At 42.1% G+C, this 17,043-nt stretch overlaps 1 protein-coding gene across 1 annotated transcript; it reads right to left on the bottom strand.

Annotated features, from left to right (window-relative positions):
• Positions 1-1,007: 1,007 nt before the first annotated feature.
• proza (protein Z, vitamin K-dependent plasma glycoprotein a) lies at positions 1,008-9,909 on the bottom strand. Its single transcript, XM_006791454.2, has 9 exons — positions 9,748-9,909; positions 6,484-6,618; positions 6,046-6,185; positions 5,902-5,926; positions 5,706-5,819; positions 5,481-5,612; positions 3,865-3,980; positions 3,637-3,754; positions 1,008-1,969 (listed from the first exon to the last, which is right to left on the bottom strand). The coding sequence occupies exons 2-9, from the start codon at positions 6,560-6,562 to the stop codon at positions 1,437-1,439; spliced, it is 1,257 nt and encodes a 418-aa protein (XP_006791517.1). The 5' UTR covers positions 6,563-6,618; positions 9,748-9,909; the 3' UTR covers positions 1,008-1,436.
• Positions 9,910-17,043: the final 7,134 nt, after the last annotated feature.

The following is a 17,043-nucleotide window of genomic DNA, read 5'->3' as shown; positions in this document are numbered from 1 at the left end:
GCTTTAGCAAAAAGGAAAGTTTTAAGCCTAATCTTAAAAGTAGAGATAGTGTCTGTCTCCCGAATCCAAACTGGAAGCTGGTTCCACAGAAGAGGGGCCTGAAAACTGAAGGCTCTCCCTCCCATTCTACTTTTAAATACTCTAGGAACAACAAGTAGGCCTGCACTGACCTAGGAGTTGTCCAAGCATGAACAGGACCTGAGAGATGGATCTGGCCCTTCAGTTGGTCTCAATGCAAGGATGGCTCTCCAGCAGCGATACTTAGGAAAGGGAAGTGGGGAGAACTGGACTGTAAATGAGTGGCAACAAGTCTTATGGTGCGATTAATCCAAATTAGACATTTTTGGTCAATTTGTACAGAGGAAGTCAGGACAGAGATAGAACAGTGAGTGTCTACAGCCATCTGTAAAACATGGGAGACTCTGTCATGGTTTGGAACTGCATTTGTTGGAGATTTTGTCAAAATTGATGGAATTATGAACACAGAAAAGTACGATCATGCATCCATCTGGAAAGTATCTGATTGGGAACAATTTCATTTTTCAACATGACAATGACCCCAAATACACTGCCAATGCTGTAAAAAGCATAACTGGATGGAAAAAACATACACTGAAACACTATCAGTCATGGATTGGCTTCCGCAGAACCTGGACCTCAACATTACCGCTATCTTCTTGACAGATAGAGGAACAAAAGGCATCCAACATCCAAAGAAGAGCTTTGAATGTTCTTCAAGAAACCTGGAGACCTATTCCTGAACACTCCTTAAAGAAAATAGAAGAAACAGCCTAAGAGAGTTCAGACTGTGCTGAAGAATAATAAAGAAACAGGGATCAGCCCAAGACTTTTGCACAGTCCTGTATATTCATTTGACATTAATAGTAATGCCCACGTTCTTGTGTTTGATGATCTCCCACAAACTATGGCACATCTCAAGCTTACCTTTATATGTAACGTTCTGAAATAATTATAACCTCTTATAACCACAATGACAGAGCTGACAGTAGGTGTGGTGTTATACTTTATTACATTCATACAACAGTGATGAGTAATAGTCTTATAAGGTGCATGTCAACGAGTACAGCGCTCAGAGGTTATTAAAACGGTACGTCCACATCACAAAACACATGCTGAATAATTCACACATCTCTCACCGTTTCTGCTGTAGTTGTAGAATACATGTAACGAACGCGTCTGTCTTTATGTAACCAGAGAGCCACCTTGTGGATAAACGAGACACACCAAAGAGGAACGGAGATGACAGCATATATGTTACGTTAGTTATTTAAATTTTTAAAATACACAAGGACAAGGATAAAGAAGAGACTAAGTTAGAAGCAGGAAAATATTCAGTTTCCCTGTTTTATTATTTATTAACCTGTATTATCCTATTCCATGATCAATAACCTCAGTGTGCTCTCTGACTACCGCTCCTAACGTGAACCTATTCTTTGCCGCAGCCAGCCGAGGTGGCGCGACACCTTCTGGAAGATGTATCCTTTGCTGCAGTCGGCCCCTGTTGGCTGACTCACCACACCGGTGAGGAAGAACACGTCCCTGTACAGGGTGAGCAGCGGGCTGCCGGAGCTCATGGTGCAGCCGGCGTTCTCACGAGGTGCAGTGCAGCCCATCTTGTTGGTCATCAAGTTTCCGTGAGTTTCCAGACACATGGGAAGCTTGTTGTACACCAGGGTGTTAAGAGTGAGCGAGCCCTGGAAAGCAGACCCCTGCTGTGGTTCCTTCCAGCCAGTGACCACTGTTGTGTAGTCACCTGCCATCAAAACGCTCTCAGCAAAGTCTCGTTCTGGCAGACAGGCAGCAATCACGTGTCTTTTAAAGATGATGCGGTCGCGGAGCTCAATCACAGCCAGGTCGTTTTCAGGGCGACCTTCCACATAGCGTGGGTGGACATACATCATTTTAACATACAGCGTCTGTTGTTCAGTATTACTGCTGCTGTCTTTACCTGTGCAGGAGATAAGGAAGAGTGATGATGTTAAAAGTTCTAAAAATCTAAAAACCGGCATGCAGCACAAGATTTACTGCACTTCTGTGCTCCAGTTCAGTGCAGAGCTGTTGCAATAATTATATTAATAGCTTGATTATTATTATTATAATTATTAGATTATAATTATTTTATTACATTTTAAAACAGCAAAAGAAACCATATTTAAATAAACACACTAATTTGCTGATGTAATATTCATGATTTATAAAGTGACAATTTTGGAAACTTCTTTTTTTGATCGATTTATTCTGTAATTTTATTTAACAACGATTATAAAATGGTAGAATTTTTCAATTTGTGGATTTGTGTTTATTTAGGTAAATGCTATTTGTTCTGAGCAGACAACGTGAGCTAAATAAATGTCGGTCTTTGATAATAAAACAGTTTTTACTGTTTTTACTGGGAGTGTTTGTGCTGATATGCTGTGTTTGGTTTTCACCAAACACAATGCTGTGCATTCGGGCCAGTTATCTCCACCTTTATCTTATTGGTCTGTTTCCAGAAGTCTTGTGCTTTCTTCAGATATAAACCTAAACTGTGCTGCCACTGTGCTTTTAGAGAGAACAGGCTTTCTCCTGACGTCCACTCCTGGTCAGATTATGCTAACACATACAATACCTAAGTGCTCCAGACCAACTGCCAAAACCTCTGCTTTTATAGAGGTGCTCGCACTCACTGATGAAAATTTAACCAAATGCATTTTATTAGTAGCGTCTGGCCACTAAAGACCCTTCAATTCCTGTAGTACAGCCTAGTGCTGCACAGTCCAGTGAAAACTCTTTTTCACTTGACTATATTCTTAAAATGTTACCTTATTTCTGTACTCATTAAAAACTGCTTGCATCGTTAATTTGTGATGACTCTTCTCTAAAAACTTTTACATCCGTGCCTGTCCCCTCGTTCCCTCACCATTTACAGCTTGTACTGAGTCTGCTGACTGAAAAGACTTTTCACTTAAATATTTATATTTTAAGGCACATGCTGGCTTCTATACAATGTGCTGACATGTCTGTGTTTTTTCATGCCATTAAAAAATGCTAATATATCATCGCAGGTGGAAATGTAACATAAACCAAGAAAGAGACAAATTTGTTCTGAATCTGAAAGGAAAGCTTGGATAGGTCCCTCCACACACAGTAACATCTATGGTACTGTTATTATTTATCCTCCTGAGAACCGAGGGGAAAGTTAATCTTCGGATTTAATTTTTTTGTGATGTTCTTCCTCTTTGGAGCTGAAAGAGGTCACCCAAACACATGAGATATCAATGGAAAGCCCAAGATGTCCTCTATTTAACACATCAGGATTTAGTAGGATAGCTTAAATGAGTTTGAAGATATAAAGACCAAAACCAAATGTCCATTACAGAGGTCATAAACTAATTGGCTGGTTCTCAGGAGGATATGTTACTGATTTCCTTCATACAGGATGGAAATCATTACAAATGCAAACACCCCCCTTTTGAATCTATACTTAAACATTTTGTATGCATATTATGTACATTTTTTATTATTTTAGATTACATCTTTGGGGGGCAATGGAAAGCTAATTTATGTGTTATAAAATGTACAATACATATCAATCACTACCTACTTGCAATGTTTGTATACTCTTTGTTTACTCACCAACAACCACCTGGAAGGATGGGTATTTGTTGGCACACTGAGCTGTAGTCAGGACAAAGTTCTCCTTCAGTATGACTCCGCTACAGAAACCTGCTGACTCTGAACTCACCAGAACAGCCTGCAAACAGCACGACAGTTAAGACCCTGCATCTCTTTTTCATACCTTTGAGAAACGCACACTCACACACTGATAGCATTGTGTCTTTATGTTAACAAGTGTCCTCCTACCTGCCACGGACATTCGGATGACGAACAGGCAATTCCTTCAGGGCTGCTGGTGCTGATTCTGGACAATTTGCCTTGCAACTGTTGTAGACGGGACGCCTTACCGCAGGGGTACTCGACTGACAGAAGGAGATGATTATGATTATTTTTTTGACTACATTATTTTTGAAGTACAACGGGCATATCTAGCAATAGCTTTTGTAGTCAACAAAGCAGTCTGTGGGGAAATATCAGAAATCCTCTTTTCATCTGAGCTGGCTGGATGAGTGTCTTGATTATATCTTTGACAGCATCATGTAAGCGGCACAATGTTAGAAAAATGACTGAAAAAGTAAACAAACATGGGCAGATGGGTCTCTTGTCTATGCCCTCTAAGAGAAAACTGTTTTTACTGCTCTAAACGCCATTTTCACTTTGAACCCTTGTGCTGTAATAAATTCAGCTCTTCATGAGGCACTATGGAGGTGTAGGGGTCCTCCATAGTACCTAATAACAGCATTGTTTATTTGAGGCAACAATGCTGGTTGGTTGGAGGCTGTGTGAAGGTGGCATATTTTCACTGTCCCTGTGGGTTTTCCCCAGTATTCCAGCCTCTTCCCACAACCCAAAGACAGATTGTCAGATTAAGCAGAGATGTTAAATCGACTGCGGTAGACTGGTGTGACCTCATTTTTATGCAGTGTAAAAATGGTCACAGAATTTCTAAACACAGCCAAGTGGTGGAGGGTGGCCTCCACCACTTGCCCTTTGGTGGCCTCAGCATCACCTCTCTTCTGGCTTCATTAGTAGGTGACATGCATCTCGCACTGGGGCAGTTTGCAGCCAAGTGTGAAGCAGCAAAAATGACAGATAGCACCTCCTAGTCTGAGGCCACGATTCCAACTTCAGGTCAGGGAAAAACTGGTACCTGAGAGAGGGAGTTCAAATAGGTCAGGGTCTTGTTCATAAGGGTGGAGCGGGGAGACTGACAGATGCAATGGTGCAGTTTCAGCAGTGAAAGTAAAATGAGTATATCTGAAGAGAGAGCTAAGTGTCACAGTTAAGTGTTGATTGATTTACATTCTCGCCCTCACACACGGCCACAAAATCTTTGTAGTCACAGAAAGAATGAGATTTTGGATACAAAGAATGGAAAAGAGTGGCCCTGCCGAGGAATCAGAGACAGCAAGAGGAGCTCTGTCATTCAGGAGGGCAACAGAGTGGAGCCACTACCACTGTCACATCGAGGAGTCCTTAGTATATCTACTGTGGTGCTTCCTAGGTGAAGTATTTCTGTTATTTCCTACAAAGAGGAACACGATGGAGAGATTATTTATTATATTAATATATATCTCAGCTGGGCTTAGTGATCCTGGAAGTCTCACTGAGTGGGTCTGTGCATTTATGCTTAGACTGCTTTTGTTGCAGACCCACATAAGTGGCAGAAGATGGATGGATAACCTTTATGTATTTTTTTGATGTACTGCCAAAGGTTTTCCACCACCCACAATCACTGGCAACTAGTAATCTGCCATGTTATTCAGTAAATAATAGACACAGGTATAAAACAGAGGGTTTTTTTTCCAAACTTGAACAAAGAACATGCAGAAAAAAGTCATTTTGATACATGACAGACGTACCTTGAGGCACACACTGTTTCTTGTCTGTGTTGAGCTTCCACCCGCGGGCGCAGGAGCATTCGTAGGATATGTAACCTGGTTTACAGAACTGAGAGCAGCCCTGGTCCTTTTCCAGAGTGCACAGAGTCTCGTCTGCATTGTGAAAACAAAGTGGAAAGCTTGCAGAACTTGAAAAGCAAATCAAAAACGATGTTCACGTGCGAAATCCTGACGTCTCCTTCTCACCTTTCTCGCAGAGGGCTCCAGTAAAACCCGACTTACAGACACAATCAAAGCCTCCAACGCTGTCTGAACACATGGCTCCATTCTTGCAGGGCTTCTCTGCGCACTGATCTCCATCTGAACACGGAGAAGTTAATAAGCTGTAATGCAGTGCTAATGCATGGGCAGTAATGAACAATCCTTTTAATAATGCACTTACCAACGTAGACTGACCAGAAGATATCCTGGAGAAGAAATAACACGGCATAAGTAAACATCTGGAGCTGCACAGTGGCTTTCTCTTTACAAACAGAGGCACAAAGGAGGTTTGAGGAAATGAGGAGGGGATTAACAGTGGGCTCACCGTGCGGTATGTGTCTTGGAAGAACTTTCTGGCCTCCTCGTAGCTGCACACCTTCTCCATGCAAGCCTGCTCCAGAGTGGAAGGTGTATTTCTCTTCTGACGGGAGATTAAGGAGGTTGCCTGCTCCTTGTCCAAAAAAACTGAGGGGACACACAAGGTCTCAGATATCATAGCATCAAAGACTCAATATAGCTTAGAAATACTAAACAGATCATTAACCATTAACTTAATATAAGCCAAATAAGCAGCATCTCACTGACTGAGCGCCAAGACGTCTGCTCCATAAAACGACTGACCTGACTTTCTTAGCACTGAATCGCTCTGACATGTTATTTGCTGTCTGCTCTCACGAACCTGACCTTTAAATCTTTGCTTTTTATTAAAACTGACCGCTGTTGAGCTCTGTGGAGTCCCCTGGCCCCATGCTGCCCTCCTTACCTGTCTCAGGGGCGTGAATGGCCACCGATGCCCCAGCCAGCAGACACAGCACCGCAGCAGGTGTGGTCACGAAGTGCATGGTGCCACTGAAGTGTATCCCAGCTCTGAGGCAATGTGTCAGTGATGCAGGGACCGCTGTACAGTAAGACACAGAGACAAGCAGAGTTTTTGATGCATGAGGATTTCTGGAAAAAGACATTAAGCAGTAGAAGGACATAGTATAAGACAGCAGAGAAAGACGTAGGCACTGTTTAATGTTTTAGAAGGCCGCAGTCGGTTAGAAAGAATGAAAATCGCTGCCTGGGTGTTATGAAGCTGTAGTTCACTAGGTTATTGCGCAGTAGTGGCCGCAGCTGGCTCACTGGTTCTTTATAAAGTTAAGCACTTCATTTGGGGAGCTCTCTGAAGCGAGCATACAACAGCACTACCAACCTGCTAGAGAAACTGGTTAGAGATATAACGTGTAAGAACCAGTGTACCTCGCTTCTCCTTCCTTTCACTGTGACAGAGAAGCTATTGCATATAGTTACCTTATTCAGCTACTATTATTATTATTGAGTCATCATATTAATTATTATTGATTGGATATCCATTATATGACAATGTATTTCAAATCTGGTTAAAGGACATTTACATCTGCAGTCACGGAGCTGTGTGTGGTACTAACTATCTGGTTGGACTTCATTCATTTTCATTAATAATGAAAATTTTTATGCTTTTTTGTTCTGTTCTTTTGTTTCCTGTTAGATATTTTATTTTGTATGTGCTTTTAAGTTTATGCTTTTTTACTATTGTTATTTATTTTTTTTTTTTTAAAAAAAAAAGAGGCTCAGAGCTCTGAGCATGGACCACATATGGCTATCATCTAACTTACCAGATGCTATATAAAGTATATGTGTTGTACAATCAAAGAAATGGATGAATAAAAACCTTTTTATTTAGGGTCTGATCTTTACAATTGGGAAAACAGTTGGGTGATGATGCATTAATAAAAAATAAATACATATCTTATTTTGTAAAGTCTCACAGCCAGGCACAACCATCTCCAGGGTTTATAGAGTATAGTCCAAGAAAGAGAAAACATCCGGTGAGCAGGTCTCTGGGAGAAAATGCCTCGTTGATGCCAGAGGTCAGAGGAGAATGGTCAGCCTGCTTCAAGCTGATAGGAATGCAGCAGCGACTCATAACTACTTGTTATCAAGGTATGCAGAAAAGTATCTCTGAAGTATCTGATTGGGCACATCTGCAGAAGACTATGCGGTTTGTCACTCCTGTTTAGGGATGCAAAGATACCAATTTTTTCAAACCGATACGATACTGATACTTGGATCTGAGTACTTGCCAATACAGAGTACAAAAACCGATACTTCTACCACACACACACACACACACACACACACACACACACACAAATGCAATGAATTGGAAGACAGGTTTTATTTTATTCTCTGCCGATAATAAATAATATCTTATTAAAAATGACCACAAAACAATTTCAAGTGAAAAATAAGCACTTCTGTTAAATTATTGCAGTCTCCACATTGTAATTTAACAAAATATCACTCAACTATTGGGCACTGTCTCGAGCTTTCGGAATAATAAATAAACACTTCTGTTTGGAATAAAATAAATACAAATTAGGTTTGAGAATAAAATAAACTTTTAAATTGTTGCAGAGTGTCCATATTGTAAACAAACAAACAAAATAACAAAAGTATTTGGCATTGACGAACGAACTCGTCATCTGCCCGTGGATCATCAGTCCACTGTGCCGTTAAACCAAGGACTGACATCGCGCACACACTGCTTGTCTTTACCTCTTCAGAAAGTTTTGGCACCATTATCTCCCTGATGTATGGGCGGCTGGGAATATCATATCGCAGCTCGAGTATGCTGAGAAGAATCCTATGTTTTCCACGACTGGGATTGGCTGGTCATCCATAGCGATAAAATGAGTCAGAGCCTCTGTTATTTTAACTGCCCGTGGATTTTCTCATTTTTTCTCACATTTTTCATCGCTATTCCAAAACCTGAGTTAAAGTTGGCTGTTCCGGTCCACACTGCTGACATTTTGCTTAGCCTAGCTACAGCAGCCTCCAGTTTCTCTTTTTTATCTGGAGCCGCCAGTCTCACTCGCCTAACCCTGTGCCTGTTTAGCGCGGGATGTCCCCCTAGTGGCCAATCTAAAAAACTACAAAAAAAATGACAATCCACCCTCTGATTAATGAAATAAGTTAGTATTGGTTCATGGTATCGGTTAACTTTTACGAGTATGAGTACACACACATTTTACAGTATCGGCACCGATACCTGATACCAGTATCGGTATCGGTGCATCCCTACTCCTGTTGGCTAAGAACAGGAAGCTGAGGCTACAGTTTGTCCATTACAAACATTGCCTGGTTGTTTGAGTCTGGATTCTTCTGCGACATTCAGACGGTAGTGTGAGAATTTGCCAGAAACAACATGAAAGCATTGATCCCTCCTGCTTTGTATCAAAGCTTACGGCTACTGCTGGTTGTGCCATGGTGTTAGGAATATTTTATAGGCATACTTTGGGCCCACAAGTACAAACCCAGCATCATTTAAACACCACAGTCTACTTAAGTATTGTTGCTTCTCATCCCTTTATGTCCACGGGGTAGATGGCACGGGGTGCCCATCTACTGATGGCTGCTTCCAGCAGGATAACAAACCACGTCACGAAGCTCTGATCACCTCAAACTGGTTTCTTGAACATGACAATGAGTACTCACTGTACTCTGATGGCCTCCACAATAACCGGATCTCAATCCAATAGAGCACCTTTGGGATGTGGTGGAAGAGGCGACTCACATCATGTATGTGCATTTGACAAATGTGCAGCAAATGCGTGATGCTATCATGTCAACATGTTGAATCTATGACATGAAGAATCAAAGCAGCTCTGGCGACAAACGTGGGCCCAACCCATAAAATGCACGTATAAACAAACATCTGCCTCTGCCCAACATAAACAACAATATGCTTTCGGTAGTACGTTAATGAGTCTATTAGTACAGTCTTGGCTTTTTATGCTTCTTTCTAGAGGTACATGGTTGGTATTGCAACAAATACGGACATAAAGCAGCATCTACGCCTTTTAGTAAACAGGATGCTGGGTACCTACATGATGCTACACTGTAGCAGAGTCACTGTTTTCATGGCGGGGTGTGTCAGCAGGCCTGAAGGAGAATTCTACGAACATTAACAACAACCACAGCAGCAGTGCTGCTCCGTACTTACCGCCCCGGACTGAATGGAGGAGCCGGCCCGGCTGATGCTCCTTCGCCTCGGTTGTTCTGAGACACGCAGCGGCCTCGCAGACGGATCGGGCCTGTCGATCCAAAATAACGAGTCCTGATTACATCCGCGCCTGCCCACTCCTTCCCTGACTCCCTCACTGTTTACAGCTTGTACCGAGTCTGATGACTGAAAACAACCACCAGAGGGCGCTGTGAGACAAGACAGAGCCTGGGTGTGCGGATAGATAGCAATGAAGTTGAAGAATAAAACCAGCAAAAACTACACCAGAAGCACAGGCGACTAAGATGACAATACAGGCCTGAAGTTTAAAAAAAATAAAATAAAGGAGAAGAAAGACAAAGTGAGAGTGAATAGTGCCGATGAACTTAAAACACATGCCTGTTAATAAATGAGATACTGAACAGAATATAAGAAATACCAAGAATTTTTCTTTAAAGGTTTTATTTCAGACACGTTTCACTGCCATGAAGATATTATGAGTGGCATAACCTTTGGGGCTCGACTACTTAAACAGCAACATCGAGTGGTGAAGTTAAGACAACACAGAACTGCAAAAGTGAAGTGGAGCGTCTGTGTCTTAGAAAGTCTCCACCTGACATCAGGCAATGATAGTAATCAAAGGATCCAATAGAAATGCTTGAGAAGACACCAACAGCAGCACACATACACACTCTGATGAGGTCCATTTTGAATGACTCAAAGTAGTGGAGCTGAAGCCTAGCAGGCTCCAGCTGCCTGTGTTGGGCCATCTGTCAATCAAAACAACCACACAATGGATGTTTTTCTTTTTTTGTTTGGTTTTTGAGTGACTGATACCAGAAGCTAAATAACGAGACAGATGTGCTCTTTATTTTTTGGGCTTAGTGGATATTTTGGGAATATTATTTAATAAGTGAGTGTGAGGGGTAAGATTGACAGGTGGATTGGGGCAGATCTGTTGTGGTCAAGCTACATTCCTATGACCCTCTTCTATAGTCACGAGCTCTGGGTAGTGACCGATAGAATGAGGTTGTGGATACATGTGGCCAAAATGAGTTTCCTTTGAAGGGTGGCTGGGTTCTCCCTTAGAGATAGGAGGAGGTCAGCCGATCGTGAGGGACTCAGGGTACAGCCGCTGCTCCTCAAGTTGAGGTGTTTCAGACGTCTGAAAAGGATGCCTTGTGCACGCCTTTTCCTGATTGACTCCTCAGCAGGATGTGAAGCAAAAAAGTAAATCACCTGCTTCAAACCAAACCAAAGTGATAGATTAGAGGAGTTTAGTATTTCTAACACATAGAACTAATTAAAGCATATGTGTTACTGAATTATTTATAGGAATTTGTATATATGTAAATCTTTGTTCTGTGATGTTTCTTTGATTGAACTGCTGTCAGCTTATATCCATGCTAAACGGAAAGTATAAAGGAAACCTGAGAGCTATTGCAGAATCCCTTTGATACTGACTAAAAACAAAAGGGGAAGTTTTCCCATCGTTACTGCTGTTACGCCCCATATTTCTCTCAGCGGTGTGATCAGAATGTGGAGGTCCTCTAATGTCTGCACGCTTGAGCAAACAAAACTGGGTCCAATCTGCTGTGATCAATAGGAGAAGTCCAACTGCAAACAAACACACATCAGCTCAGACAACATCAAACAGCCCTGGTTGAGATTGGGGCGCTACAGAAGTGTCTGATCAGGAGGATCAGACAGAAACTGTTGAGGAGCCGATTTCAAAGAGGCTGAGAATATTTTTTTAGGTAAAGTACACAATTAAACCCAATCTTATATGCTTGATTGCTGCAGCAAATTACAACGGCAGAAGGACTTGAAAGGCATTCCTTTAATTCACGAAGAGTTATGAGCCTGCGTTTAGAGCTGTTGCATATTTAATGGTAAACTTTGTGATTAGCGATACTTGGTGAAGATGATCAAACACACTCACGCACACAGGCAGTGGTGGTAGTTGCTGAAACTAGGTCATCAAGGCTACATTTTACAGAGCCAAAGTCCTTCCTTAGTGGCCTTATTTCAATGCGATTGTTTGTGAGAGCAATGTAATTTACAGACAGGGCCGTGGGGCTTTAGTCTCAGCTGCAGCAGTGTTAAATGTCTCCATTTCCCAAGTCTAATAACAGAAGTATTATAAGAGCCTGCTCAGACCAGCTGGTCCCTGGTGCTGGGCAGGGGCAGAAGCTGGACCACTTAGACCAGGGAGACTCACCCAGGGGTGGCGAGAGCGAACGGAGAGTCTGCCTGGGCATGCCGAGCTGCAGCTAGATGTGCAAATGATTCTGATAATTTCCCTGGCGTGTCTGGTGTCAGGTGAAATTGTTAAAGACACGCATGCATAGTATACATACTGTATGAGCGCACGTGGGATGTGCAGCATACACCAGATGTGTTACTGGTGTGTTACGTGCGAGCATGCAGGTGTGCTCAGTGCTGTATGCGCTGGCTCAGAAAGAGGAGTAGAGGAAAACTTGCTCAGTCATCCATCCATCTCTTTCCTTCTGTTATGTTTTATTCAGCATCCCCACTCTTGTGTTGTCTCTCACCCTCCCACTCTCTTTTGCTCCTGCTCCCAATTCTTTCCCACTCCTCTTATTATTTTTGAGTGCTGACTTTAAATTGGAGGGTAGCAGGAAAGAAAGGGTGGCACAGCGCTCACGTGTAACCTCGCTGACCCACTCCTCTTCACATCTATGGCCCAATTTTACAGGCACACTAAACAAACGGCTCATCGCACAAGGCATCTATAATTAATGTCACCTGATACTTGACAACTTTGTGATGAATTTAACAGTCTGGTTGTTAAATCCACCAGACTCCCTGCTTGGAGTCTCTCCCTCTCTCGCTTTCTGGCTTCCCTTCTTTGCTTTAAAGCTGTGCTAGCAACATGTCGATTTGCCTGCTGTTCCACCACTTTGATCCAGACTCAAATGACTTAACATATTATTCTAAATAGGCTTCCCCAGACATGTTTACACCTGCTGCTCAAACCTGGTTACAAAGCAGGGTTGTTTACAATATTAAAAAAGTAACACTAAAACCTGGATCTCCTCCTTCGTCAGTTCGTTACACCAGAGAAGGGATGCTTCTGAATTTATTGATCCTCAGACTTTTCTTTCAGTCTGTCCAACCATACATGTCAGATTTTAACCTTAAGCTGTGCCTGCTAATAAGCATGGGGTACAATAGCATGCAGATTTAGCACTGGATAAGTTAAAGTTTAGCCCTCCATTTAGCCCAAGATGGCAAATTATTATTTTTAATGTCATTAATACATACGTATTATACAAACAGCAGTAGATGGGTGATATTCAGAAAAAAGCAATGGGACACCTACACATTACAGCTACAGGAGCTGCTCAGCCATAGGAACCAATGCCATGTAGCTCCCCATGCTCAGATTTTGTGCTGATGTTAATGTCAGAGGAGCTCTGCAGTTATAGAGTCAGTCGATGGCTGGTGACGTATACGAACTGCACGACCCCGCTCTGTAACTTTATGTGATCAGGCACTTTGTGGCGGAGTTGCTGGGACTCTTAAACATTTCCACTTTGCAATAATACCACTTACCACTGATGGTGGAATACCTGCAGGGAAGAAATTAAACAAACTGACTTGATGAAATGGTAGCGTCTCATTTCAGTATCACCTTCAAATTCAGTGAAGTCTTAAGACGACCCCTTCTTTCACACGCGTTTATAAAGGCATACTGCATGGCTAGGTGCATGATTTTGCACACATAACGGGACTGAAAACACCTGAATTCAAATATTAAATGGCGTGGCCCAATACTTTTGTCTCTATAATGTACAGTCATGGTAAAAGGAAAGTACACCCACTGTCATTTCTAAGTGTTTACATATCAGGACATAATGAAAAATATCTAGATCTTAAAATTAGATAAATGCAACCTGAGACGAGCACAACAAGTTACATGTTCTTCCTTAAATATTTGCAATGGTATGGAAGCTTGTTCCCATGGCTGGATGATTGGTCTTATTCACCATTTATGCACCATATAGTGTATGTCAGCATATCACTATGAGACACACAGTCGTAGAGCTTCTGGTTCAGAGCTGGTGCTCTTTTGAAGTAGGACAAAACTGTCTCTGTAGCGATGCTTTCTTAGCTTGTTTGGCACTGTACTTAACATTAGCCAGCTTCTCGCAACAGATGACAGATGCTCCACAGAAAAAGCGATCAAATGCCAATAATACTGCACGATACTTTCTTTGCAGTTGCGCATTTAAGTATCTGGTATTTCATGTATTGTTAACAGAAAACCAAAAGGCACACCTGAACTGGCCTGGCCTCACACCATTTATAAACCAGTAGACACTCTTTAAGCCTTTGAACCGGATCATTGGCACCTTTTCTGAAAATTTAGGCTTGTTGCAACGAATAAAACAAATAAGATAGCTGTTAACATCAGCACAGCACTTGAATTAGCATTTTTATTTCTGTGGTGTTTGCACTGAACACAAATCACCAACCATTTCAACCTGCGTTTGTTTTTTTGTGCATCCGATGCTCGTTTCGGTGATGACCTGGCAGCATGGGGTCCTGAAACACTGCGTGTAATGATGATGTAATGAGTTAATAATGCACGTGCCCTGTAACGACCTGCACAAACCTATCCTACCACTGAACTCATCCACGTGCGTCACCGCAGGGCATAATGGGGTCGGGCTGAAGTTCAACCGCGTTCCATAACTATCATGTATAACAGCCGTCGTCTGTCCTGGTTTGGTTTTGAAAAATATCACTGCATTACACATCAAAAAATACCCTCACACGTACACAGGACAGTATCTGATGTCCTATATTAAATCTAACGGCAAACAACAACCCACATGCACAACACAATCCCGCATGGATCAAAGCACCACAAGATTACATGTAATCGAGTTTGCGTGACAAGGACCAATGATGATGTTGTATTAAGTACTGGAAAGCAGGCCAGCTCTAACCCTGTGGGGGTTTTTCACAGCTATGCTACCTACTCTTGAAGGATATCTTCCGTTTCCCCCCACATCTCTCTGTGATTAATTCACGTCATCTGGCTATATTTTATTTAACACTCAATCGTGCAGCTCCCCTCCCTGCATCCCTTGCAGCTCATTTGTTCACGTGTTGCAGAAAATAATTAAAAGCACATGATTATTCCTTTCTTTTCTCTTCTACTCTCGCTCACCTTTGTTCCACTTTTCAAGTGGCTTTTAGCAAATACGGGTGAGCCATTACTGGACACTGCAGCGCTCAATTCTTGCTTTCCTTTACACTAGTGCCCATTTGGGTAGAAAATGCTCATAATGCCATAAATGAAGCTCCAAGCGGGTATAAAGATGATGCTGTGATTCCTTCCCTTCGACAAGTGGTTCATTTCAAAAATCTCTCTCTTCTTCTCTTTCTTTGTGTGAGACTGTGTAATCTAATCTGCCCTCACCTTCTTATCACAGACGCATGTCCTACTTTATAAATGATCTAAAGTATATTGCTCAGACAGCAGAGATGAGCAGGATGCGGCTCTCTGGCTTCAGAACTGAGAAAGAGGCAGCGTAGGCCCAGATTGAGCTGAAGATGGGCAGAAAGAGCAGAGGCACAACTGACAGCTCCCTAAATGGACATGATGTTTCACTGTAATCATGCCAAAACCTTTTTGATGCCTGCTTTCTGCACGTGTAGCTTCTCTTGAAAGCCTAAAAAAGCCTGTAGTGTAATCATAATACGTATGCATCTGTATGCTATGTAATCGCTACACTGACACCATCTCATAGCTCACGTTTTGTATGGTTCATGCACTGAGAAATAACGTGGCAAATGACACAGAAATGATAGATATAGCAGTGGGTGGTGAGATCTGAGGGGGAAAAAGACCCTCGGGTGTAATTGTAAATCTTCTGCTTGCACTCAGTTGGCAGTTTATTAGGAACATCTGGGTAAAACTAATAAAAAGCGACTTCTCTCAGCTGTTCCCTTATTCATAAGGAGTCACAACCCAGTCTAGTAAAAGTTAGAATGTTTAGTTTTTGTTCAAGCTGCTTTACAGAGGTGTTAATTCAAATGCATTCTCATTTTGGAGGAGAACTTTGTTGTGATATTGGAATAAAGTGTTAGGCTGCTTCACTGGAAGGCTAATTATATTCTCTCAATCATGTTCTGCTGAAGTTCAAAGTGAGCATCACAAAGGGCGGAAAAGGTGATTTAAATGACTTTGAATGTAGCACGCTTGTTGTTGCCAGACAGAAACTGCTGATCTACTGGGATTTTCCCACACAGCCATCTCTTGGGTTTACAGGGAATAGTCAGCGAAAGAGAACATATCTGGTGAGCCACAGTTCTCAGGGTAAAAAATGCTTAGTTTATGTCACAGGTCAGAGGAGAATGATTATACTGTTCAATGAACCCAACAGTGGCTCAAATAACCACTCATTCTAACTAAGGTGTGCAGAAGAGCATCTCTGATGTGGCTGATCAGCTACAGCAGCAGATGACCACAAAGGGTGTCACTCCTGTCAGCTAAGAACAGGAAACTGTGGCTACAGATCGCACGGGCTGAACAAAACTGGACGACTGAAGATTAGAAAATGTTGCCTGGTCTGATGAGTCTTCATTCCTGCTGTACGCGGCAGAAACGACATGAACTCATGGACCCATCCTGCTGTGTATCAACAGTTCATTTTGCTGGTGGTGTAATGGTGTTGGGGATGTTTTCTTGGTGCACTTTGGGCCTCTTAGTGCCAACTGGGAATCATTTAAACCCCACAGCCTACCTGAGTATTGTTGCTGACCATGTCCATCCCTTTATGACCACACTACACCCATCTTCTTATGGCTACTCCCACCAACAGAGCATACCATGTAATAAGCCCCAATGATCTCAAATTTCACATTTCTTGAACAAAATAATGAGTCCACTATATTCAAATGAGCTGCACAGTCACCGGATCTCAGTCCAACAAAGCACCTTTTGGGATGTGGTGGATGTGGTCCTGACAAAACTGCAGCAACTGTGTGATCCTATCATGTGAACATGGGCTAAAATCACTGAGGAATGATTCCAGCACCTCGCTGAATCTATGTTATGAAGATTTAAAGCAGTCCAAAAGGCAAAGTAGGGTCAAAGCTGCTGCTAGCAAGACACAACTAATGAGTGAATTTTGTATGCAAAATCTTGATCTGCAAATAAATCTAAATCAGAAATGTACCGTAAATGGCCTTAAACTCGTACCTAAGTAGAGTACATGTTAAAAATTAAAGTTAAAAAATTAGTCACTGGCCTTTCTG

This window comes from Neolamprologus brichardi, chromosome 4 (genome assembly GCF_056152115.1).
Source record: "Neolamprologus brichardi isolate AB-2024 chromosome 4, ASM5615211v1, whole genome shotgun sequence".
NCBI classification, from domain to species: Eukaryota; Metazoa; Chordata; class Actinopteri; order Cichliformes; family Cichlidae; genus Neolamprologus; species Neolamprologus brichardi.
This window is presented reverse-complemented; position numbering and strand designations above follow the sequence as displayed.